A 25,632-nucleotide genomic window follows, 5' to 3' on the forward strand; every position below is an offset into this window, starting at 1 on the left:
AAGAGATAATGGAAATTGAGGAGCAGGAGAGAAAAAAAACTCATGAGAGGGAAAGGTTCAGACTACTTTGAATAGAGGGATAGAGAGCCATGAGAGAGATTTCTATAAAGGACCGTTTCAGACCAGCAGTGGATACCCAGGGGAGTGGTCCCACAACATCCAATTTTAATGAGCGGATTTCAAAACTTACAATGAAATGACAAGTTGAGCCACAACCTAGGAGACAGCTGAGCGATGAAAATGTCTGCTTTCCCCTCGTCCCCCGGGGTATGTGGTGTTTTCCACTTCACTGGGTGTCCTGTCCTCACCTCTCTCTACCTCCCTTTCGTTTCCACCTCCTCTCTTCTGCTCTCCGGTGAATTACCTTCATCCATCCTCTTCTCACTCGTCACTTGTCATCATTTCTTACTCGTCTAAGTGAAACGCTTCCAGCGGGTTCAGATTATTCAGAGTGTGGAGGACTGTTTCTTCTTGATTGTTTAATGTCCATGTAAAAGAAAAGTATCTAATCAGTATAGCAGTATTCAGTCTTTTAATTGTGGTGTTGTCATGAGACTTAAATCCTCTATATTTCTTATCTATTTTGCTGTCTTTGTTCTCAGCTTTAACAGCTTTTTATTGGAGATGGATCAGATTTTTCCATTTTTTTGCCCATCAAACAAACAACGTTTTTTTTCCAGTGTTTTCTTTAATAATCAGGGTATACTTAAAAAAATGACAACTGACAATTGTCCTCTCATGATGATGGGGTGGGAGGTTGTCTGCACTCAGTGTCATGGCAACCAAGCGTATGTTATAAATATCTTCATCCTTAGCCGTGAGTTTGCCCAGATACAATGTGACAAATTAATATCTCCGTTCCAAACATGCTGCTCATTTCCTTAGAAATCACTTGCCAGAACGAATTAAAGGGCGAGCGTGCACTGTATTAAAATGGCCTGTCATTGATTAACCACACAGCCTCCAACATTCATCCTGCCCCCCGACTGCAGCCGCCGTCTTGTTTAATGATGTCGGCGTGCACTTCCACACACCGGATAAATATCTCTAGAACATATCTGCCCGTATTTTTCCCCATCTTTCTTTTCCTTGTATAACTCCCCGTTTAATGGCCTCCTCTCTCCAGCACGGAGCAGACCCCACTAAGAAGAACAGGGACGGCAACACGCCTATGGACCTGGTGAAGGACGGGGACACGGACATCCAGGACCTGCTCAGAGGAGACGCGGCGCTGCTGGACGCTGCTAAGAAAGGCTGCCTGGCTAGGGTTCAAAAGTTATGCAGCCCCGACAACATTAACTGTCGGGACACGCAGGGACGCAACTCGACTCCGCTGCACCTTGCAGGTAAAAAAGTTGCCCCACCCACACACATTTTTTTTTAAACCTTTTTATCTATAATTACGTCTTAATTTTATCGGTAGAGCGAAACACCAGATTTTGATACCACAACTAGCTCGAGCAGTTGACCTACAATGACCTCGTAATTACATTACTCGCATAATACGGTTTTTAAAGTCTTGATAGCACAGACAGCGTTTGTCCCCTTAAAGGTAGACAAACTATTATGTATATTATTCAAGGTGTGCAATCATTGTGACATCAGTTTCAGAGATAACAGCTGATACACCATCCTGCTAAAGCCCCTCATGGGGATAAACACACACACACAAATGCCTAATGAGATTCACGCTGATCTAATCATCCATAAATTTACATTAAAAATTCACCTTTTAGTACAAACCACAGACGATGTCCTGAATTATGAAAACACATTATAGATGCAAAAATTTAGTTTAGTTTAACTCTTTTACATTATGGGTCATACTTTAGAGGTTGCTTTCATCCTGCTTTTGTTCAATTTGGTGCCCTAAAATGTGCATAATTGTGTCAGGAAAGTTTAAAGACCAAAAACTGCTTCCTGTTTCTCCTGCGAATTTCCACACGTACTCCTCATCAAACTGATTTATTCCCAGACCTTTCTATTATGGATTTTTTGTGTCTTAATATATATATAAACACACTTCTTGCTGCGTGATGATGCAGTATATTTAAATAGAGGTTTTCCTGCATGACTGGCACTTCAGAAGTTAAGAAACTGCTGGAAAACACTTTAAAGGTCTGAATAAATCTGACCACTTAGACACATGCCCACGCACCCTCTGTGTTGATGTACTTTCTTGTAAAAGGAAAAGATGATTATATGTGCCGTCCCGCTGCCGTGAACGTAGGCTGACATTCACTCTGTCTTTATCATTATTTTGTCTTCTCTCATTAGCTGACTGCATTTTTATATCTTCCTCACTCATCTTTCTTTCTGTCCTGCTGCGTGGAATCGTCGCCTGTGGCGCTCCCTAGCCGGCTATAACAACTTGGAGGTAGCCGAGTATCTGCTGGAGCATGGAGCCGATGTGAATGCGCAGGACAAAGGAGGGCTGATACCGTTACACAATGCCGCTTCATATGGGGTAAGACACAAACATGACGCTTGCCTTCTGCTACCTAGTTTCTTTAAAAAGTCTTTTATCTCCTTTAACATTCAAATTACTCGCTTAAATACTTGAGGCCAGCTGTATATTTATAGTGCATTTGTTTTGTTTTTTTATTTATCGTATTTGACTTTTAGAGTAGCAAGACTTACTTACTTCATACTTGTAGCGCAAAACTGATGGAAATGAATCAAGTTAATTTTTGCATAAAAATGATTGAAAATCTTTATCGTAAACCCTTTTTAGAATATCGTTCATGGATAAAGGTGTAAATGTATGATGAACATAGATTGATAGATAACCACACTTGGGTATTTTAATCAATAAAACAGCTCAGTTGCTTATAATCTTTCTATATGCTTCCCTTCACTATAGTGCTTTACATACACTAAATTTAAAATACACTATTATTACAATACTTAACTTACTATATGATTTTATTGTGATTTTTAACATTTTGCAATATGCTCAGTATTGCATATATTGCAGTTTATCACCTTTTTCAACTGCACATTAAGTCCTCAATGCAGTTTGACAAATATGCATATTTTGGATGTTTAGAAAATGTGTAGCACACAGTGTGTGATATTTAACTGTGATGCTGGATCTTATTTACCTAAACAGCAATAATAATGACTATCATCTTTAACATGGGGGGGATATTCGACTGTTGAAGGTTTACATTTGTGCTTTCTCTCTTCATCTTTGGTGGCACAGCGCTCGTAGTTTGTCAGCAGTCTTCTGCTAAAAGAGTCATGAAACACGTGTTTGCATGAAAGCTTGATGAGCGCTGCATTTTGGAAACGCACACACAAACAGTTATACACACTCAAGCATACCTGACTGTTACTGCAAAAGAAGCTACATCCTGTTTGACACCAAGACACGAGCCGTAGACAGGCGACGAGGGAATGAGGGAGACGAGCGGGAAAAGCAGGAGAGGAAGGACCGGAGGGAAAAGAAAAATCATGACAGATTTAATAATTCACACGCTTTCTGTTTCACACAATCCTGCAATCCGTTTTTACATGTTTTTTTTCCCCTGATCTTAATTTTGTAGCACTCATTCAGCAACACTTCACACATTTGCTCTTGTTAAATGCTTTTATTCGTGCTGCCCTCGCCTCCCCCAGACACCTCCTCACTCATCTGCTCTCATTTTCTGCCGTTTTAATTTCTCTCCTCCGCTTTCCTGTTTCTTCTTCTTTATGTCTCCCCGCTACTTCCTCTCCTCTGTCCAGCACGTGGACATAGCTGCTCTGCTGATCAAGTACAACACGTGTGTCAATGCAACCGACAAGTGGGCATTTACTCCCCTGCACGAAGCGGCCCAGAAAGGGAGGACTCAGCTCTGCGCGCTGCTGCTCGCCCATGGAGCCGATCCCACTATGAAGAACCAGGAGGGGCAGACGCCGCTGGACTTGGCCACGGTATGAAAGGATTTCTTGTGGGACTTTTTTTGGGATCTGTCCTAATTTCTTCCCATAACAGTCTTCATACTTATGAGTCGGCACATTGACTTAAATAGACGTTCAGATGGTTATGGTTAACTATTCACAGAGTTGAGCGCCATAAGGAGAGTTTGCAGAAGTTTAGATGGTGGAACAGACAGCTTTCTAACTCCTCACACCCTAATGAGGTTTCCTAATGAGCTTCCTTACGCGTTTCCTTGTTTGACTGTAGGTACCAAAGTTTGAGAGCCTCCTTTGGAAAACAGCACATCACTGCTGCTGACATCTACAGGCTTGTAACTCTGCTAGAAATAAGAGGAAACAGGCATTTGCTGCTCTTCTCACACTATGCATTCAGTTTATTTATTGACCATTGGAGGAAGTCATTAATGGATATAGCAGTCCCAGGAAAAGCCTGGAAAATTTGGCTTGCTCTCATGAAGCTTCATGACAGTTTGATCCTGTAATGAAAACGTCACACGTGCCATTTTCTAGTGTAGTCCAGATTAGCTTTGGGATAACTTCACAAAGCGTGGCCTCTGACCATGATTGAGTTAAGCTTCTTAGTCATTTTCAAGGCATTACACAAAAAAATACAAACAAACATATAAAACTAATTCAGAGGTGTCTACATGTTGTGTCTTTGTTGCAGGCTGATGACATCAGAGCACTTTTGATTGATGCCATGCCGCCAGACGCCCTGCCAAGTTGTGTAAAACCACAGGCCACTGTGGTGAGTGTCTGCACACAGTATAGGCACAGATGCTGTCTCTGTGTTGAATCGGATGAAGTGTTAATAGCAGAATTCATATCAGTTTTTAATTTTAAAGCTCAATGTAAAGAAAGACGTGCTTTGATTTAAACCTAAACGAAACACCGAACGGACCAGATGTGTGAACATTTTTACATTTCCATATTTAAACAGACGTCTCACTGACAGAAGTCTTCATTCGAGAGCTGCGTGTGAATTTATGTTGTCACATAATTACCAAAATGTGCAAAATCTAGGTTCTGTTTGCAGTTCAGTTAACCAAACATTAATTACCAAACCCAGACAAGGTCAGTGCACAGCGTTTAAATAGAAGCTGATTAACTAAAAAAGTGAGCAACGTGAAGGGCGATCAGAGAGGGCATCCTCTGCCAATTTCAGTTGCTCTGGATCTGCACCAAAATTTAATGAGTTCTTCTTGTGCCCATTGCTCCACCCCACGAACGAGTGTTATGACAGAAAAGCAAGTTTCACCTCAGCTGTCAGGGCAGAGGAACAGGGAAGGGTATCGTCTCTGCCCAACCCGCTCTCTGAAACACTTTTTCTTAAATCAGTTTTTTTAGTTTGTAGATGAGCCTTTTTTTCCTCTGCTAATTACGCCACTGCAAAACATGTTGCATATATAAATACTGATTTTAAAAAAAGATACAATTTTATTCTTTTATCCACTTTTTCATACTGTGCAGGAGCCCTAAAGAGATAAAAGTAACTGACATGTTACTCAAGGTGACCCAAAGTGCATTAGAGACAGGCACATTCACAATCCAGGTCTCCAAAAACCCAGTTTCATAACACATGAAAAACTGAAAAGTGTGTTTTGTTGCCTTGAGTAATTATAGTGGAAAGTAAAAAGCACAGTGATTAAGTGTTCATTAAAATGTGGCCATTAAGAAGCTGCCTCGTATATAAGCTGTCTTTATAGGTTAAAAGTATTGGTATCTGTATTGGAATAAGCAATATATTTCCTTGGTATCAGATCAATACCAAAATTTGTAGTGTCTCACAGCACTAAACTGAAGGCTTTCTTTATATTAGCTGGCTCAAGAAACCCTAAAGCCCCAGTCAGAGATGGCGGGTTTTACAATGATGGTTATCGACTTTCTCTGTTAAGCCCACTTTTTGTTTCAGGCTCTGTACTCGCTCATGTAGAAAAGGGATGTTTCACACATTATGTGACAATCCTCGTGCATAAAATAATTCCTTTGAGTACTGCCTGCTCTGATCAGAGACGTTATGAAATAATGATTCAATGGTGATTAAAAAACATAAAAATATAACAATAAATAAGAGAATAAGAGAGTACTAAAATGTTCAACAAGCATTTTGGTTCCAGTTATTTATTTTTATATCAAAGTGTGTTCCCAGTGCAGCTTTTTTCCCCTTTATAGCTGTTATATTTACAGGACAGTTAAAGCTCTGAAACCCTACTGTCCCACAGCCAAACAAAGGAGATGTAAAAACCAGTTTATTTTTCATCATCAAAGTGAAATTATTCTTACTGACTGAACAGGTGTTCATGTGTGTGCGTAACTGCTATTCCAGAGGTGTAAAAGAGACTTAGCAGCTTGCTTCTTTACTTAGAATCAATTATAAAAATATATACGTGTTATGCATCACATGCACTTTCCACTCCCAATGCAACTAACAGTTTCCTCAGCTGTAACTTCATGATATAAATAAAAGAATTGGTGAAAATGAGGCACTTCCAGCTGAATTTAAAGTGACACATGCAATATAAGCTGCTCCCAGACAGATTGTGGGTTTAAGTTACCATGGTGATTTAGCCAGGTAAAAAAGAGCCACAAAAAAATTGACATGTCTCGCTAACGTTTCACACTACACTGCTCTGAAGTTTCTGATGAATGGTCCCCTAGGTAACCTGACCTCACAGTTAGTTTGATTACGATACACCATAACTGCAAGCCCTTGTGAAACCCTACATCATAACCTTTCGTGCATCTCCCTTGAAATGTAACTACACATCAAGACAATCAACATCCATCGTCACTTCAAGTGGCTGAATGTCACTGATTTTCTATGGTGTCTGGTTGCCATGTCACTGGCTTTTTCAATTCACCTCAAGAGATGAAAGCTCAAACACTCAAAATTGGTGACTAAAGAAAATTTCTATAAATTCTTACTAAGTCAAAGCAAACCTTCTCCTTCTTACTTTTAGGTAAGTGCCAATGTGGTGAGCACAGGAGCGACAGGGGGTGTGGTCATCTCTCCGTCTCCGTCCCCTTCGTGCCTGTCAGCGGCCAGCAGCATAGACAACCTGGCCGCTCCTCTGAGTGACATCACTGCGGCCGGGGCCACCGGTCCCGCAGATGGAGCGACCGGCTCCGACAGGAAAGAAGGAGAAGGTGGGTGAACGCACAAGAGCACCTGAGTCATGCGCTGATGTTGTACCACGAGTCAAAACTTGTGAAAACCCTGCTGACATCACTTTGTCTCTGCAGCTCTTCTTGACATGACCATCAACCAGTTCTTAAAGAGCCTGGGGCTGGAACACCTCCGAGACATCTTTCAGCGGGAACAGGTACACAAACAGCATTTCTGATGTGTCAGACTTTTAAAGCGTGGAATAGGAGGAAAAAGAAGGAGGAAGAGAGGCTGCCGTAAATCCAATCCTGTTTCTAAGCAAAACAACTTCATTGGTCTCCCTCTTTTTGTTGTTGTTACTTGTTGTGTGTGGATCTAAAGATGGCAGGATCTGTCTGCATCTTGTGGTCCACCACTGTTATCCTGACTGTAGTATCACAATTGACATAAAACTTGATGCACACATTTAATGTAGCTGGTGGACCAAGGGTGGCCACATACAGCACCACTTTGATCTTATGTGAGTCGAACAAGTGAAACTCCCCTTTCTGTCAGTCTTGATATAAGAAAAAGAAGCCAAATTTCAACAGTATGTCTCACTTTTATAATGACAAAGAAAGCCCCTGTAGTAAATGAAAGAAATCTCTCAGGATTACTTTTTGGGCTTATGCTGTAAGAACTAAATGTGTAAAATAATCTATCAATTAATTACTTTAGTGGAGTATGAATGGTCACAGGCGAGGTCTTTATCAGTAGGAAAAGCTGTAAAATGTTAAAAGTTAAAAGTCCAAAATGTTTTTGAGTCTTTGGCTACGTCCACACTAGCCCAGATGAATTTGAAAATGGCGTTTTTGTCTGAAAATGCTCCACGTCCACACTGTCGTTTTCAGTCGTTTTCACAGAGTTGTGCGTTCACATTGAAATGGCCGAAAACGCTTACATTCCAGTGCTGCGCACGCGTGAGACGCAAGACGATACGGCCTGCCTTATTTCTGTCTGCTGTTTATTTACTTTCCGGCTCTTTGAAACGTCACAGCAAAATGTTGAGGAAAAGCACCGAGTTAACAATGAGGTGGAGTTGTTGCTGCGAGTAACACAAAAGTACAAAGTTGCAAAAGCGAGTGAGAATTAAAGAATTTGAAGAAAAGCGATCTGAAGCATGTACAGACTGATATTAATCTTTAATAGGGCTGTCAAAATTGAGAGCAAACAAAACAACTGCTGTATAATGCCCTCCGCTATCTTTGTTTAATTGGTCACATGACTGCATCACATGACTAAAATGTGTCATCGTTTTCGAAAAGGCTCCGGGTTCGCTGTCCACACTGCATGGCCTTTGCCAGGCCGATCTTGGCTCCTGGGCCTCACGTTTGACACCGCTGCTGTAGACGTAATAAGCTGTGATTTATTTCTTTTCTTTTCTTTTAAGTGGCTCATTCAGAATTTTAATTTGTCCAGTAATTTTGTCGTCTGTAATTGTTTGATTTATGGTTGCGTATCTTGCAGACCTTCCCATCAGCATTGCGTTTTATTAGCCAGTCAATTAGCAAACACCACAAACATCTGCTTAGCACGCTGGCTTTAGCATTCAGCTCAGAGCATTACCAAATTTGCAAATCTTGGTGCTGAAAACTGTGGAAAACAGGCAGATGTATAGAGAGTAAAGAACACAAAGGGAGGCAAAGATCTCCACAGAAGACAGAGAAGAAGGTAAATCAAGACAAAGGGGAGGAAAGAGAGAAAGGTGCTTGAATGGATGAAGATGAAAGAAAAGAGAAGCAGAGACAGAACAGTGAAGGAGATGAAAGAGGTTACAGAACAGACAGTGAAATAAAGTAACACTGAAAGGTGACAGCTGGTAAAAGGCAGGGTGGAAGCATTGTGGGAGATTCTGTGTGCAGTTAAATTTATTCTTCCCCTCCCCTCCTAAAGGGAAACAAGCCTTCATCAATATTCAAATTGAGAGTGATGTAGAGTGATGTCGGGGTAAGAGTCAGCTGTGTTTACGTTTCTACTTCAGAATGACATGAACAAGAACTCAGAGGTTTGACAAAGAAACAAACATTGCTTCAGCTGACCTGTCACTCGTTATAGGCGCCTTTAATTTAGCTGCAGACTTTGCACTTTGCTGCCGTTCAGTGTTCTTGATGAATCGCAGAATAATGGTTTGAACTTTGCACTCTTTGAAGTTTCTTCCTTGTCAAGCCTCACTGTTAACTAGCTTGATGTAAAGGAAGACGTTCAGAGGAGGTTTGCCCAGGGCCTTAATAATGTCTGAGGTCAGCGCCTTAAAGAATAAAAATAGATGTGAAGTTCTCACGCGAGAAGCAGTTTGAATTCTAGTGTTTTTCAAACAGTTTTTTTTATTTCACCAGTTTTTGGTCCTTTTGTCAAATTGTTTTATTCTGTTAGGGAGATCCGCAAAAGTCAAACGCTATAGTTTACCCCTCCGCGGTGTGACAGGTTTCTGCTTAGCTTATTTCTCCGCGGTGCACGTCGCAGTAAACTCCCAGCAGACTACTCAAGCTGTGATGATTTACACCTGTATCAGTGATCAAGGCAGCACGGAGGGAAAGTTATCTCTGCCTCAAGGATGAATCTCATTTCTGCTCACCCTGAACAAATTCAGGAGAGCGGCGATGTCTTCACCGTCGTCAATTTACATATCAACTGGCTTGATTACTGCCATCCATTCATTGACCTTTTCTTTGTGCAGCTGCTGTTTTTCATGAATATTTGTCAGACCTATTTTCTCCGCGGTACATAGATCACTGAACTCATCACTCTTTACAGCGGACAGTTCAGATTATCAGCTTGTAGCATGACCTTCTGCCACTATCGGCACATGACTTACTGTTAAATACATTAAGGCATTGTTAAATCAATTTTTATGACTGTATAACTAGAGGCAATGGGAAAAATAACAAGTGCACTCTTTTTTCTTCTGTTTTTTTGCCATCTCTGGGCAGATTTCACTGGATGTGCTGGCAGACATGGGTCACGAAGAGCTGAAGGAGATCGGCATCAACGCCTACGGTCACAGACACAAACTCATCAAGGGCATCGAGAGACTGCTGGGAGGCCAGCAAGGTCAGTATACTCGAAGAGAACAGCGCACTGAGTGGAACTGAGTGGAAAAGGATTCAAAGGAAGGGGGGGGGGGGGGGGGGGGTGTTAATAAAACTTGCCAATAAATATTTAAAACAATCAGTTAGACGTATTTCACAATCAATAACATTATATTCTACTAATGTTCAGATATGTTATCCAGGAAATGTGACTCATATTTTATATCTACATGTCAAACACTTGGATTAGATACAACAAGTAGTTTGTGCCTTGCTGTCTTACACTAATGAAGGCTTCTCCTATCACAGAGGTTGGCAGTGATTCGTGATACCTGCTCAAGAGTGTTTTTGACTTGACAAGATGTTGTGAAGTAGTTTTTCCTAACCATGAAAGTAACTCTGATCATCCACTTTGGTTATCGTCTCCTAAACTCTTTGCTATCTCAACTGATAGGTTTACATTTGTTTTTTCAACCTAATGATGGGCTCTTCACTTGCATCAGCACCTCTTTGGACTTCATCAATTTCTTGGAATCAACTCAGGATTTTTTAGAATAGAATAGAATAGAATAATCCTTTAATTGTCCCACAAGGGGAAATTTGGTTTATTTGATTAATATGTCTTTAACTAACATGAAGCCATGAAACTGATTGTCAGTCAAGTCGAGTCTCTGTGTGTAAAAATGACTGTCGTTCCTGAACAATATAATTTGTATAATTTTCCTTTACCTTCTTAATTAAAATTTAGTTGAATTAAACATCTTTATCTCTATTGCAAATATTTGCTCATAGGTGCAAACCCATACCTGACGTTCCACTGCTCCAGCCAGGGCACCATGTTGATCGACCTGCAACCAGATGACAAGGAATTCCAGTCTGTGGAGGAGGAGGTACGCAAACACCCCTTTAAGCACATGTAACCTACACACGACACTGACCACATTTAAATTCATAGCACCTTTTTTTTTTTTTAACCTTACCACCTGCATGAATTTCCTTCAGTGTGGAACAGCATTTATTCATTTGCTTGAACAGTAATTTCAACCATGTGCCTAAAGACACATCACGCAGTGTCACAGCAGCCAGCTGAACGAGAGGTTTCATATCTGTGGAGTTGCTCCACTGCCTACATTACTCTCATAATTGAGAAGCCGCGATTGAACGAGACAGCCGATATCAGTGTGAATGAGCTGAAATTAATGAGAACCGTCACATGTTAAAAGAAATTTAACAGGTAATTTCATCTGTAATTCTTCCTCCACAACTTGACAAATGACAGTCATGAAGTCTGGACTGATTTGTTTTTTTAAATACCAGAAAAAAAGCAGATGAAATATTTTTACCTACAATTATTTTGCACACATTATTTTTGCTGTATTATGCCACATTTCCCCACAGGCATTGTGAAGGCATCTACTCTCGATTGAATGAGCTGCTGCTTTCCTCTCACACTTTATAGTTATTTTAACTTTTCACATCGAGTTAACAATGAGGTGGAGTTGTTGCTGCGAGTAACACAAAAATACAAAGTTGCAAAAGCGAGTGAGAATTAAAGAATTTGAAGAAAAGCGATCTGGAGCATGTACAAGCTGATATTAATCTTTAATAGGACTGTCAAAAAACAACTGCTGTATAATGCCCTCTGCTATCTTAGTTTAATTGGTCACATGACTGCATCACATGACTAAAATGTGTCATCATTTTCGAAAAGGCTCCGGGTTCGCTGTCCACACTGCAATGCGAAAACAGCGTTTTCAAATGTATCCATGTGAAAGGTGTCACTGACACTTTTCACATCCACCTCCAACACTTACCTCCCATCCGATGTGGACACCGGATCAGCTGGAGGCGCAATCGAAGATTGCAGCGGTCCCAGATCAGATGTACACACTGAAACACTCTCCCATGTTGCTGGTCTGTGTTTATTGTGCTATGGTGTGTTGATATCTGTGCATTCCTGTATTATCCTTTTGTGTTGCACATTTCAATGTTTTTTTTTCCTCGCTACCTAGCCTGACCTGTCTCCCCAATGTGATGTTTGTGTATTGTATGTACGGTCGGCAAGGTCTGTCATCTCGGTTGTGGGCAACTGCAACTGACAAATAAAGGCTATCTCATCTAATCTCATCTCATTTTAGAAATCTGAGGGAAAAAAAGTTTAGTGTTTATGATGATTCATTGTTGTTATGTTTGATGATTTCCTCCTCAGCTACAGAGCACGATCAGAGAGCACCGCGACGGAGGCAACGCAGGCGGGGTCTTCAGCCGCTACAACATCATTAAAGTATGACCTAAAAAACACATCACACTGTACAAATACAGAAATAAGTTATGTTTATTTTCTTCCCTCCTTTAAAACAAAAAAAGAAAAAGCAATCTGGACATAAATTAAGCATTTTATGTGTGCTGTTTCCCTCCTCTCTTTCCTCTGACTGCAGATTCAGAAGGTTGTGAATAAGAAGCTGCGGGAAAGATACACACACAGACAAAAGGAAATTGCAGATGAGAATCACAACCACCACAACGAGCGCATGCTCTTTCACGGTAAATAAACACTGTGAATGTGGTAAAATATGAAAGCATGCTGAGCTTCTTTAAATATAGTCCTGCTGATTTACAGAGATTTAACACCTTTTTATGCTGAAATGCTCTGACAAACATTTGCACTCCTGTAATGAATATTTGTGAAATACATTTGACTCATGTACTGTTGAATTTCCCAAATACCCTCTTTATTTAATTTAACACTCGTCAGGGGACAGGCAAACAACAATTTCAACCACTGAAACGAGGAATACAACCTTTTTTAACCTTTTTTCTTTTACTACTCTAGAGCTCAACCTTTGTTCGCAAAATGTGTCTTGCTCTAGTCCAGAATAAATGTAAACCGTGATTACACAGACGTTTCAGTGTTATTCTGTAGCTATGCGGGAGTCCTCAGTTCCCAAGTCACCACCTCGGCTAACCAGACGCCGCTGGACCTGACTGCGCGTCCACAGGCAGGAGGGTTGCCACACCATGAACAAAAATATTTTCCACAGGTCCACTAGGCATCAACCTTTGATCCTAAAATGTGTCTTTGCTCTAATGTCCTCCCATTCACACATCAACCGTCACTGTCACCATGTTCATATTTCACACAGAAACACAGCAAGCGCGTCTCATCAGCAGTAATACACAGAAACACAGCAAGCACGTCTCACCAGCGGAAACACACACAGAAACCTCTGAGCTCACCTTTGAAAATGCAAGCGCACCATAAGCTAGAATCTATTTCACCTCTATTTCAGATACTACACTTTGGCCGCGTTTTGAAAGTTTTTCCACATTTCTTGCAACAGAAGCCAGTCATAGACAAAATTAATTATGTAGGGTAAAAGTGGGCTGCACTCTAGTCTCAACGTAGAATATGATTAGTATCTTGCTAGAGCCAGTTCCTATAACACACTGGATTTCTAGTCTCAACGTAGAATATTATTAGTATCTTGCTAGAAAATTCCTATAACACTTGAATTCAGCCTCAACTTATGTTGTTAGTATCTTGCGCCGAAAACCAGACACCGACAATTTAATGTGAAAATACGTGTAACTCAGCGAACAGATTAATTTGGAAAGCCCAATATGCACATTTGGTATTCATAATACAACAGGCTGTGCTTACCTTTTTATGTTTGGACCGTCCTCTGTTCGCTTCGTCGCACGATCTCACCACAGGCCAAATCTGCCCCTTCCTCAGCACACCAAAGATCCGGGTCACGGCACCAAGTTGTTGAATTTCCCAGTTCTTTGAATCTTTGGGCTGAAGGAAGGACACTTACTCGGTGTATAAATGCTCAATCAACAATCCTTTATTTCCATACAATTTTCACACACTGAGCATAACAACCATCATGATGGGGAGAGATGCATGAGAGGGTCACAGCAAGTCTCAAAATGGTGATGTGTTACACAGCTTCTTATACTTTTCCACTGGCCCCCACCTGGTCGTAAACCTAAACATTCACACTCTCTTATCTGTCGTGGCGCCTAAGTTATGACCTCGGGCTCCCTGTCTTTCTACCTCCTACAAGGGTGGGGGCACAGAATGTGGTCTGTTTCTGCTATTATCGGCACAAGGTCTTTTGCACACAACATTCTCAGAAAATGATTTAAGCAGTCTGACATGACAAGAAAACAGTGTAAAACATTCACAGCAGATAAATGGTGGCGCCCACCTGTCTAACAGAACCCAAAGGATGGTCACATTCTTTTAATCCCCAGAGATATACTTGAACTTTTGTCTATCCTACTAACAAAATATACTGAGACATTTTGTCTAACATACTATAAGAATATACTGCGAAGGGGGTCATGTTCTTTAACCTAATCTCACAGTACCAAACATCTGAAAGGGAATTAACTCTTCCAACAAGCACAGCTAAGCACACTAATCCAAAATTGAATTATCTCAGTATAAGACAGTTAAACTTAGTATTACTCTTGCTGTGAATCCATCATCAAGTGGACTAGAAAAAAAACCCAATTCATCCCCAAAAAGGGGAGTAGCTTTGAATTTTACTCTAGTTAACGGTGTTGTCGGCGCCCTGCTGGGTGGGCGGGGAGTGTGGACACCCAACTTTGTGAATGCGATACCATACATGTACCTACTGGGAGGCTGAGACAGCTACAAGTATTTTTTTTTCCTTTTATTAATGTTTTTGGAACTTTTGGTATCATGAGATGGTACCTGCACCCCATTCAACTTGCATAGATAGTCCAGCCCATACATGCCATCACAAGATGGTCTGCTGTGTCTTCCAGCACAAGTCTCAGGAGTGTGTTGGAGATACCAAGAGACAGGTTTTAACACAAGGAGAGCTGCAGGACTACTGTCTGCTCTTTTGATAGATGAGAAACAGAAGAAGCACCACTAGAGCCCCACAGAATGACCTCCAGATGGCCACCCATAAGCATATTTATCACATTATCTGTCAGAAACTGACTTCATGAGCGGGGCCCAACATCCTTTATTGGAAGGGGTAATCACAGCTCAGTGCAGCTCAGTTGTCATTAGTTGTCATAGTCTGGCTGTGCTGGACTCTGAGCTCATGTCCCAGTAAAGGATGTCGGGTCTTCATGCCGTGCTCGTGGCATTCTGATGTTATGGGGGTCAGAAACACCCACTAGTAGCCCGTTGGACATCTTGTCGTAGGGCTCTGGCAGCGCTCCTCCCTTTCCTCCTCACATAGTATTGGACCGTGAAAGTGCTTATTATTGATTGTGTGATAACTCTGCTGCAGTCTGACACATCCACGTCGGCGCTGCGGCATCGACTACAAACATTACACCAGATCCGTTTAACCTGCAGCGTTTAACTGTCATACAGCATTTTGGAGAATAGGAGCACGCATACCATTCAGTTTTGGATGATTTCTACAGACACAGAGGCTAACATGGTGGCAGGTTTAACCACGAGGTTAAAATTTAGACAGCATAAAAAAGGTCCATAGGTTCAACTCTACATGAGTTCCTGCAAAGACTTAAAAGAACTGCACCGCTCAAAGGTATCCAACAGCTCCTGATATCTACTTTAAAATCAGTACATGAGCTGATGTGGTGAATCAGTCGATGCACCTTAAATATCTGTGACAGCTTTGGCTGTCAGCATGCCGTCCTCTAAAGCTCAAAAAGATGAATTAACCGGAGTATGTAAAATGCATAAATTCTGTTTCCTTACATGGAGGGAAAGTAAGGAAGCGCTGCACTCTGCACTTCCCCCTTTCTCTCCTAGTTTCATAGTTGTCTTGAGGACTAAGGTGCTTTGTGATTAACTGTAATATTATCTTTCCTACAATTTAGTTATAAAAAAAGCATTTCTATACATAATTTTTTTATTTCACCACAAAATGTGATTATTCCTTCGGTGGAGATTCAGTCCACATACAAAGCAACTGCGTCTTCTGTAATCATGATGTTTCAACCATTTGTGTGCACCGTCATTAACGCCTTGGCGCGTCGCTGCTGTTATTCTTCCAGTCTGGCTGAAGGAAACTCCTTAATCTTCCATCCTCTTTCCAACCACAAGCTTTTCTCCATTAACTGCCGTAGAGTGGAATCCTCCCAGTTTCTTAGCTCAGTTTCCAGTACGCAGTACGCTACCTTTTCTGGCATCTTCAGAGTCTGCTGTGATCTTTTATGTATTACTCTTGTATCTGAAGACATTTCTGATGCAGGCATCACTGTCAGGACAGACATGCTCACAGTGGAGGCAGCTGAATATTTTGTGTCATTTCTCACTTTTCGGGCCTTCCAGGTTCTCCCTTCATCAACGCAATCATCCATAAAGGCTTTGATGAGCGTCATGCATACATCGGAGGCATGTTTGGCGCTGGCATCTATTTTGCCGAGAACTCCTCCAAGAGCAATCAGTACGTGTATGGGATCGGCGGAGGAACAGGTTGTCCAACCCACAAAGACCGCTCCTGCTACATATGTCACAGGTGGGTGCTCACATCGGCCTGAGCAGCTTTAGTGAGACCTTTTTAGCTTCTTAAAATATTCTTGAAATAAAAATTGCCTTACCGAAAGATCAAATAAACTGATTTTATTGATTCCATGATGTGCGTCTGTGTGTTTCTGTGTGTTTGCAGACAGATGCTGTTCTGTCGGGTGACACTCGGTAAATCATTCCTTCAGTTTAGTGCAATGAAAATGGCCCACGCCCCTCCTGGTCACCACTCCGTAATAGGACGACCCAGTGTCAATGGTCTGGCGTATGCAGAGTATGTCATCTATAGAGGGGAGCAGGTTGGTACACACAGAAAAACTTTTTTGCCTTCCAAATTTCAACGTACTTGGAAGTTTGAGTTACCAAGTCCAACTTTTGAAATTTGGACATAATAACTCATGCAAAAAATGTATGTATTTATTCATGTTTTTTCAGCGGCAGAAACAAGCTTTTAGTGAGTAGTGGCAAGTCTTTGCAGACATTTGGCATCTTCCATGCAAACTGTTTGCACAATTGTAACCAAAGTAATCGTAAGGACCTTGTCGATGCAGCACCACAGCCAATTTCACCCAGTAATGGCAAGCAACCTGAACTACTCACTCACCAGCCTTTCAGGGAATACACATTATTACTGTCATTCCCAATGGGAACACTGACCAGTCTCTAGCACGGATGTCACAATACCAGGAATTTACTAATTGGTACCAGTACCAGTAGAATTACATGATTCTTGATACCAAACCTATAAGGGCAGCAGCACCAGTTGCCATCTTCTCATTCTGCATATAGCCACTTGTAGCTGTATGCTGCCCCCTACAGTTGTACCTCAGTACATACACTGCGTGGTACCCATGGTACCAAGTAAGAACTGTCATGTTTTCAGAATTGTGGTATGAAATGGTGACCATGTGACTGGGGCTTTAGCAACCAATCGTAAGCACTCAGAGAATCATAATTTTTTTCCTAGCGAATGGAGGTTGCCAGGCAGTCGCCAGCTGGTCTCTAGGCCTGTGTGACTGGGTGTTTAAATCCTCAAAAGGACCAACACTGTAAATTCCAAAAATCCTCAGCATACACACATTTTAAATACTTACCCAGCCTTCAAAAGATCATACTTAATTTACTTTGTCTTTCTTGTAGTAAGCCACTGAAATCATAACAGTTTGTTTGACTTTAATGTATTCTTTGTCCTCAGGCTTACCCAGAGTACTTGATCACCTACCAGATTGTGAAGCCAGAGAGTCTGGCCACGCCTGCTGCCACTGCTGAGCAAAAGTCCTAAAGCACAGCTGGGTGCCAAGTTAGCCAGACTGTAGTGGACAAATCTCTAAGAGGACCAGAACTGAACAGTAAGGAGTTTCAAACCTCAGACCTTCAAAGTCTCTGGAGCTGGGGGTGGGTGACACGAAGCATCGGCTGGCCAGGAGTCAGATGACCCTCAAACGTGGAAATAAGGAAGAAGAGACGGTGTCTTTCAGTTTTTTGGGGTTGTAATACAGGTTCAGTCCAAAAGGAGCAGACAGTAATAATTAATCATTTGAGGAGAAAATGGAAACTGTTTCATCAGTATTAATGGAAGCTATTTTTGAAGGCCCCGTTGCGTTGATCTCAAAATGAAAGCAATTACCACAAAAAAAAAAACTATCTAAAACAAACAAAAAGCTGTTTTGTTTTTTTGGCACCTTTGCACTGCTCCTGTATTCTAGCCCCAGGCTTTAATGTGTTTTTATATTATGTCCTCTTTTTGCTTTGCGCACACACCCACAACATCAAAACAATGCTCCAACGCCACCTCCAGATGCATCGAGAGAACGGAAATTCAGCGCGTTTCTGTGTTGTCGCATTTTCACCAGAGGCCGATGTAAACGAGAAGCCACAGGAGGAGAATATTAAATGAGATGAAACGCAGAGAAGCAAGAGAATCGTTGATATCAAAAAGCAAATAAAGCTGCTGACGGGACCTGCTTCAGACTTTCCACTACAGTCCACACCGGGACCAACCGCCACCTTAAATCCGCAAGTCAGTCAGACCAAACCTGCTCATTTCAGATCCGCAACATATCAAGCACATACACTGAAAACCACATGCAGGCTCAGCAAAATATAAAATTGGGATCTTAGCTGTCCGGGAAATTAAGTTATAAGGAGCATGACAGGCTGGGACACCTGTGACAAGCCAGCTAACCTAAACATACCTCTTATTTTTCTCAAATATGCCACCAAGAATCTCGTTTCAAGAACTGATTGCTGCCTTTGTAGTATCACAGGAAATCAGCAGTCGTTATAGGAACTGCATCCAGAACTGCCGTGTTGTTTCAGCCCAGTTCTGACTAAAAACCAGTCAGAGCCATGAGGATCACAGACGATTAAGGCTATCATACGCATAAACTACTCTCACCTGCCAGTTTATTAGGCGCATCTAGCCAGTAAAAAGTGCTCAAATGAAATCCTGCTTTCTGTTACACCCATATTGTTTCATACCTTTAAGTGGTACTGTCATTTTTCTGGGCGCACCTGCTAACCTGCAAACTCAGTGTGTTGCAAACAAATTTGTGCATAAGCTTCATTTCCAGTTCATTTGGGTTAAACTTCACTCAGCATTCAATAACAAGACAGATAAAGGATGAATTTGTGTCTGCAGATGGCACGCTTGCTTTCTGCTGCTGTCCAGTTTTGTTATTTCAGTCACTGGAAAAGTTGAATGTATGCAGTAGAAGAGATGTGGCGTTCTTTAAAGTCTCACTTTAAGCAAGCCTGATGGTTTGGGTAATTTTTGTTTTGTTTTTTGTTTTTGTTTTTTTGTTGTTTTTTTTGGGGGGGGGGGGGGGGATTTCAGCTAATCACACAATACTACTGTCACTGAAGTATCTTAATGTCACTGATACATTCCCACATGTGGTCATTTCAGTTCCTTTCCATTCCAACTTTTACTGTTGGTGCCCTCTAGTGGTGAAACAGACAAATTGCCAGCTTGCAGTACTGTGTTAAAGGCTATCAAAGAGGCATTTATTTTTGATTCTGTTTAAAAGTACCTTTTCCCCCCCAGTTTCAGGCAGTTCTTTGTTTGTTTGAAAGACTTCATGCTCCTCTGTTTACACTCCTCAAATGTGAAAGTGTCACTGTACTGTAAACTGTTTTCACACTTCAACCCTGAACTTTTTCTAGTCTACACTAGAGTGTCTGCTGCAGTTGGATTGGATATTAAGCGTGTATTTAACTTGCCGGCATGACGTCAGATTGCGTCAATGTGTGACTGGGGGCAGGGCTTTTTGGGGGGCAGGGTGGAAGAGTTAGAGCCGGTGATCTTCCTGCCTCCTGCATACTCCACCCCAGGCTGCTGGCTGGCCTTAATCACATCACACAGAGCAGTTCCAGTAGTGAGGACACAACTGAACCTGATTGTGCTGATATTTTCTGGCATTCCTGTGTAGAAACAACTTAATGAGGCGTCAGCAGCTGGAGCCTGCAAAAAGAGTCTTTTTATATGATGATGAGGCTGATGGATACGTTTTATGTCAGGATGAAGTATGACGCTCATGACTAAACACCAACATGTTACCAGTTCTCTCAGAAAGTACTATAAGCTCAAGGTTTTCCTTTTTTGTTTTTTTGTTTTTTTAACTGCAGTGACTACGTGTTTTTCTGTTAACGGGTCTTTATTTATAACCTTTAAATTCCCTATAGATCATGGGGAGGGACCACACATGAATGTAGCTGTATGCTTTTATTCACCTCTGGTCACGTCAGGTGAAACGCAGCAGGGCTGATGGTCTTTGAAATTTAATGCCTTTAATGAGACAGTTGGAGTGAAAGCACCGGGACGGTGATTCTGACCATTATGGAGTTCACCTCAATCAGGAGAGATGGTTCATGTCTCCTGACCTCTGTTAGTGGTAAATTTGAGGGTAAAACAAATGAATGTTAAAGTGGTCCTATTGTGCTTAATGCTGTTACAGTGCTGGATGGGCAAAGTTTCGAATAATGGAGGTCAACATATGTGCAAGTAGGAGCGCACAGCTTTGGTTATGAACAGAGAAGCTCCACCCACTGGCTGTATAAACCTTCTGTTAGTGAGGGGCTGCCAATCAGAAGAAAGGTTGCTTGGCTTGTTTTAGATGATGGATGAACTCGAGTGCTACACCTAGGCTCAATATAAGATCAATAAAATTACTTTGAACTGTCAATCACATGAGGTAACACTATTAAAGTCCAAGAATATAATAAAAATAAGCACAATAGGACCACTTTTATTTCAGATTTTTCTTTCTTTTTTTTTTACTTAAAATTAACTCAGTTGAACTAAACACACTGTAGCTGACCCTCAGAATAACAAATGAAACCTTTTTTGGGTGTCCTCTTTCAAGTTGTGACTTATTGACTAATTGATAGTGTAGGTAGGTCATCACAGTAGAAGAAATTGTTTGTGTAACTGTGAATTGGGAAAATGAAATGACTAAAAATGGGGAAAATGGAATGAGGAGATTGAAGAAAAGATGACTCAAGCAGAAATGAGAAAAACATTTCAAAAAACCTGAAATTAAACTGAAGTGAAAAGATTGTTTTCAGTGGAGAATTGAGGTTGCTTCGCTGGAACAAAATGAAAGGCCCTTGTGTAAAGCCTGTTTTTTGTACCACCAGAAGCTCAATTAAAGTTTGAGTGAGAGTCGGTAGTACACAGTTTTTAGATAAAACGGCAGCATCGCTGTCGGCTGTCTTGGTACTGACCTCATTAAGGCCGGCAGATGTTAATTGCTGTGGGCATTGCTTGAAATTGGAATGTAAATAAACTAAATCCAGATGCACCTTTTAGCGGGTCTTTCATGATTGAATTTTAGTTTATTTTTCCCTCCTTTTTTATGTCATAACCTTTTGAATTTTAATTTTAGCTGGTCTCTGTTCAGTGACCAACCTTGCTGTAAATAGATTGGAGGGGGGAGCTTCTCTTCAGTCAGTCAGGTGTTGTCTAGCTGTCTGAGCTGCCTTCTACCAGAAGCCACTGGTTTCATTATCATTTCATTCTGTTACATTTGACCTCCTGTTGTACAGACGGTTGTACAGATGTGCTGCTGACCAGCTAACATGTGGAACAGAGAAACTCCTTCATGACTGTACAGAAGAAAAATCCTTAATAAAAGAATTTAAAGTGTCCTTTTGTTTTTATTTCATTGTGAGCTTGAGTTCAGTTTGATACTAAACTGCATGGTAACACAAATATCTAATTAGCCAATCACATGGCACCAACTTAGTGCATTTAGGTATGTAGACATGGTCAAGACGACCTGCTGAAGTTCAAACTTGGCAACAAAACGACTTTGTTGTTGTTGCTAGATTGACTGGTCTAAGTGCTGATTTTTCTCTAAATTTAACATGAACAATGCATGCAAATGAACGTCAGTATGAAAATATATATACATATATATAATGTAAACATGCCAGATAATAACAAAACTGCTAATTTACATCTAGTTTCAGCAAAGATTACATAATGTTTTAATATCAGAGACACACAAATATACAGCAAAAAAGAAACGCAAATAACAAATCAGACAAAAAAACTCAAGTGTGTGTTATTCCAGAATGGAAGGGTGGTTAAATGAGGATGGCAAAAAAAGTTATGTTGACTGGTGGTTCTATGGATTTATTGTTTCCCATGTTAATGAACAAGTGTAGAAAATCAGTGTAGAAACATTCTAGCTGCATTGTCCATAAGGAAAGCTGAATTTGCCTAAAATTCTGTAGCTTTATACTGTGACATTTAAATGTTATGGAGTCCAAAGTGAGCCCAAGATATTGGCAGAACACAGAATGTGTCAACTCAGCCTAAGAAGAGAAAACTGAGGCTGTATTCACACAGGTTCATTAAAATGAGCTCATTGTCTCAAACTGGTTTCTTGAAAAAAGACTTTGAGTTGACTGGACTTAAACTGGGAGTGGAGCTAACAAATCTGCAGCAACTTCATGATCCTATCATATCTTTATGGACCAAAATCTCTGAATGTTTCCAAAACGAAGAATGAAGGTAGGCGTGAAGGAACAACAACAAAAAAAAAACAGGCCTGACCTGCCATTAACAAAGTGTAACTAATAAAGTGTCGAGTGCTGACACACCAGGACTGAGCACGATCTCTAAATCTCAAATGTTTCGAAGTTAAATCAACCTTGTATCATTTGTAAATCACCAAGAAAAGAAGAAGAAAAGAAGAATACTGATGAAAATACATGCGTCAAAGTGGTAATTAGCTAAATGACTCATCACATCCACATTCAGCATTTTTACCCCCCCCCCCCCCCCCCAAAAAAAAAATTTTAAAACAAAAAACAAAAAAACAAACCAACAACAACATTACCCAGAAAACTACTTGAGTTAAGGTTCTTCAAATTTGGGGAGTAAATACTTGGTACTATGGCTCTTTGAACATGGACTCTCAGTAGTGTAGCTCAAGCTAGCATTAAATAATGAAACCCCCAAAACATTTGGATGTCTGATCTCTGCAGAAACCACAATTTTGCAACTTCTCATACTCAAAGCACATACATTTCAAAGGTTTGTACTGTGAAAAGAGAGAACACCATCACATATTCTGGATGCAATACTGTCAGAAACTTTCTTTTTTTAAAATGTTTATTTATAAGATTTTAAGTTCAAAGTTACATAACGGCACACCAGACAAAGGACATAAGATTCAAAAACAATAACATTTAAGCACAGAAAAAAGAAAAAGAAAAAACAGAAACCAAACACAAAAAAAAAAAAAACCCAAACAAGAAGACAGGAAAGAAAAGGAAAAAAAATAAAAACTAAATAAATAAATAAAAATACACCAGTTAGCCAGTACAAATCAAAAGTTCAAAAGAAACACCATTGTCCAAAGAAGATGATCTTCTGTGTGAGGTTAGACAGGGCAACAGAGTTTTCACCAAGACCAGAAGATGTGGGAAACATGTCCAGGAAGGAACCAGGGTCCGGCAGAGGTGCAGTTTCACACAAACACAAAGTGCAGTCAAATGGGTTAAAGTTTATGTTAAATTCCCATTAATATGATTGAGAAAAGGGCCCCAGATTTCGACAAACTTAAAATGGGTGTCAGCCAAACGATAACGAACCTCTTCAATATACAAACAAGCAATCATCTCACGTAGCCAAACCCTGAACAGTGGAGGAGATGGTGATTTCCAGGCTCTAAGAATAAGTCTTTTAGCTACAATCATGCCAAACATTAAGGCTTTCTGAAGAGCACGTCTGAGTGCCAATGAGGTTAGGGAGCAGCCTAGCACTGCAAGTACACCATCCGGCTCTAATTTTAAGTCATAAATCCGGTTATATATATTAAATATCTCTGCCCAGAAACTCCTGAGTGTGGGGCAAGACCAGAAAAGGTGACCAAGGGTTCCATCCATTGCTTTGCATCTGTCACACAAAGACGAAATAGACGGAAAAATGCTGCATAGCTTTGTTTTAGAAAAATGCAAACGATGAAGGACCTTGAACTGTATAAGTTGTAGTCTGGCATTAACAGAGCATTCTTTAATCTTCTTCAACCCATTGGCCCACAAAGCATCCAATATGTCTACTTCCAAGTCCTTAACCCAAGCATCCTTGATGTGATTAGTAGGTGGTATAAGTGTAAAAAGTGTAGTAAATTGGCTGATTAGGTGTTTGGAAGTGGAATTTTTAATCAAATAATCATAAAAGTCACTATGAGCAGGGGGCTTATCCAGATGGGTAAAAGAGTGTTTAACAAAATTCCTAATTTGTAAGTATCTAAATAAATGAGCAGAGGGGAGCATAAATTTTGATTGCAGCTGAGCAAATGAAGCAAAACAATTGTCGATGTAGAGATCCTTAATAGTGTGTCAGAAACTTTCTTAAAAAAAATAAAAAGGTTCTTTTGGATTTGCTACCTGGAGTAACTTTTTTTTTTTCATTTTCAACCTTCAATGTCTGTAAAACTGTTCACCTTATCTGGACTCTTTGAACCTTGCAGTGGTAAATGTATCGTTCGAGACATGAGATTTTGTGCAAATTAGTATTTAATTTATTTTTTTAATTATTTTATCAGTGCGTGGCATTTATGGCTTTATGGCATTTTATTTGATGGGTCAAGCTTTAAAGGGTGAAAGAAAAAAATGTACCTTCCTTGTATACAAGAAGATGTAAATGAAACATCAGACCCCTTCTTTCCAAATTGTGATTTCTGCAGGCCTCCAAATATTTTAGGCAACTGAAGCATCCATCATCTATGTTCAGCTGTGCCACAATCCTGAGGGTACCAGATATTCACCTATAAACATTTTGAAGGACCTAGGACAATTCTTTTTTATTATTTAAAAAGATGTTAGAAAAATGTTTAAAAACAGCCCTACCTTCATTTCTTGAGACATATTTAAGAAAATAAATTACATTAATGAAAGAGGTGTATCTTTTTTTCCCCCTCACGTTTTGTCACTTAAATCTGAGTCAGGGGAAAAGTGATGATCTGACCTGGAGGGATCCTAAAGGCATGGCATCACAAATTCCTCATTTTGAACCTATGGGCTGTATCTGTCTACAGGATGACTCCACATAAAAGAACAAAGTAGCCATCCTACTGCTTCAGACAGTACACTACTTGCATAATCAAGCTCAGAAAGATAGACGCGCAGATTTGGCACGGCGGTTACGAGTGGAGCTCAGTCAGTGTGAAGGAGATTGCTCAGCGTCTGCCTCCTTGGACAGAGTCCAAACAAAAGACCTTTCTTGCTCTTCAGCACAAAAACTGCAAATTAATACGAAAAGAAGCCTGGTGACTATCTGAAGCACAATCTTTTGGCAAATGGGGTCCAGCATTTTTGACGTGATCCTCCCCAGGACTGCCACAGTTAATGTTTAGGCCCAATGCTGAATCGCAGAGGTGAGAGTCACAGGATGTGAGCAGCTATTGTGCAAAATGAGAGGAAGAGAGGACTTTGAATGCCAGAGGACAAAAGGGATATTCCAAAATGATAATGATCCAAAACACGCTGCCAAAATCACTATGACATCACCAAATATTCGCGTAATATCTATC

General features: G+C 40.6%; 1 protein-coding gene across 3 annotated transcripts in view; it reads left to right on the forward strand.

Annotated features, from left to right (window-relative positions):
* The window catches only part of LOC146514500 (poly [ADP-ribose] polymerase tankyrase-1), a 104,812-nt gene extending 80,800 nt beyond the window's left edge, over positions 1 to 24,012 (forward strand). For all 3 annotated transcript variants that reach the window (XM_085165646.1, XM_085165647.1, XM_085165648.1), the window contains 13 exons: positions 1,127 to 1,346; positions 2,358 to 2,467; positions 3,730 to 3,918; positions 4,592 to 4,672; positions 6,885 to 7,071; positions 7,168 to 7,247; positions 10,000 to 10,120; positions 10,891 to 10,988; positions 12,308 to 12,382; positions 12,537 to 12,642; positions 16,391 to 16,577; positions 16,728 to 16,884; positions 17,781 to 24,012. In XM_085165646.1, coding sequence (XP_085021772.1) covers positions 1,127 to 1,346; positions 2,358 to 2,467; positions 3,730 to 3,918; positions 4,592 to 4,672; positions 6,885 to 7,071; positions 7,168 to 7,247; positions 10,000 to 10,120; positions 10,891 to 10,988; positions 12,308 to 12,382; positions 12,537 to 12,642; positions 16,391 to 16,577; positions 16,728 to 16,884; positions 17,781 to 17,867 — 1,698 coding nt within the window. In that variant the 3' untranslated portion in view covers positions 17,868 to 24,012. The remainder of the gene's footprint in view (positions 1 to 1,126; positions 1,347 to 2,357; positions 2,468 to 3,729; positions 3,919 to 4,591; positions 4,673 to 6,884; positions 7,072 to 7,167; positions 7,248 to 9,999; positions 10,121 to 10,890; positions 10,989 to 12,307; positions 12,383 to 12,536; positions 12,643 to 16,390; positions 16,578 to 16,727; positions 16,885 to 17,780) is intronic.
* The last annotated feature ends 1,620 nt before the right edge of the window (positions 24,013 to 25,632 follow it).

This window comes from Neolamprologus multifasciatus, chromosome 7 (assembly GCF_963576455.1).
Source record: "Neolamprologus multifasciatus chromosome 7, fNeoMul1.2, whole genome shotgun sequence".
In the NCBI taxonomy this organism is placed as follows: Eukaryota; Metazoa; Chordata; class Actinopteri; order Cichliformes; family Cichlidae; genus Neolamprologus; species Neolamprologus multifasciatus.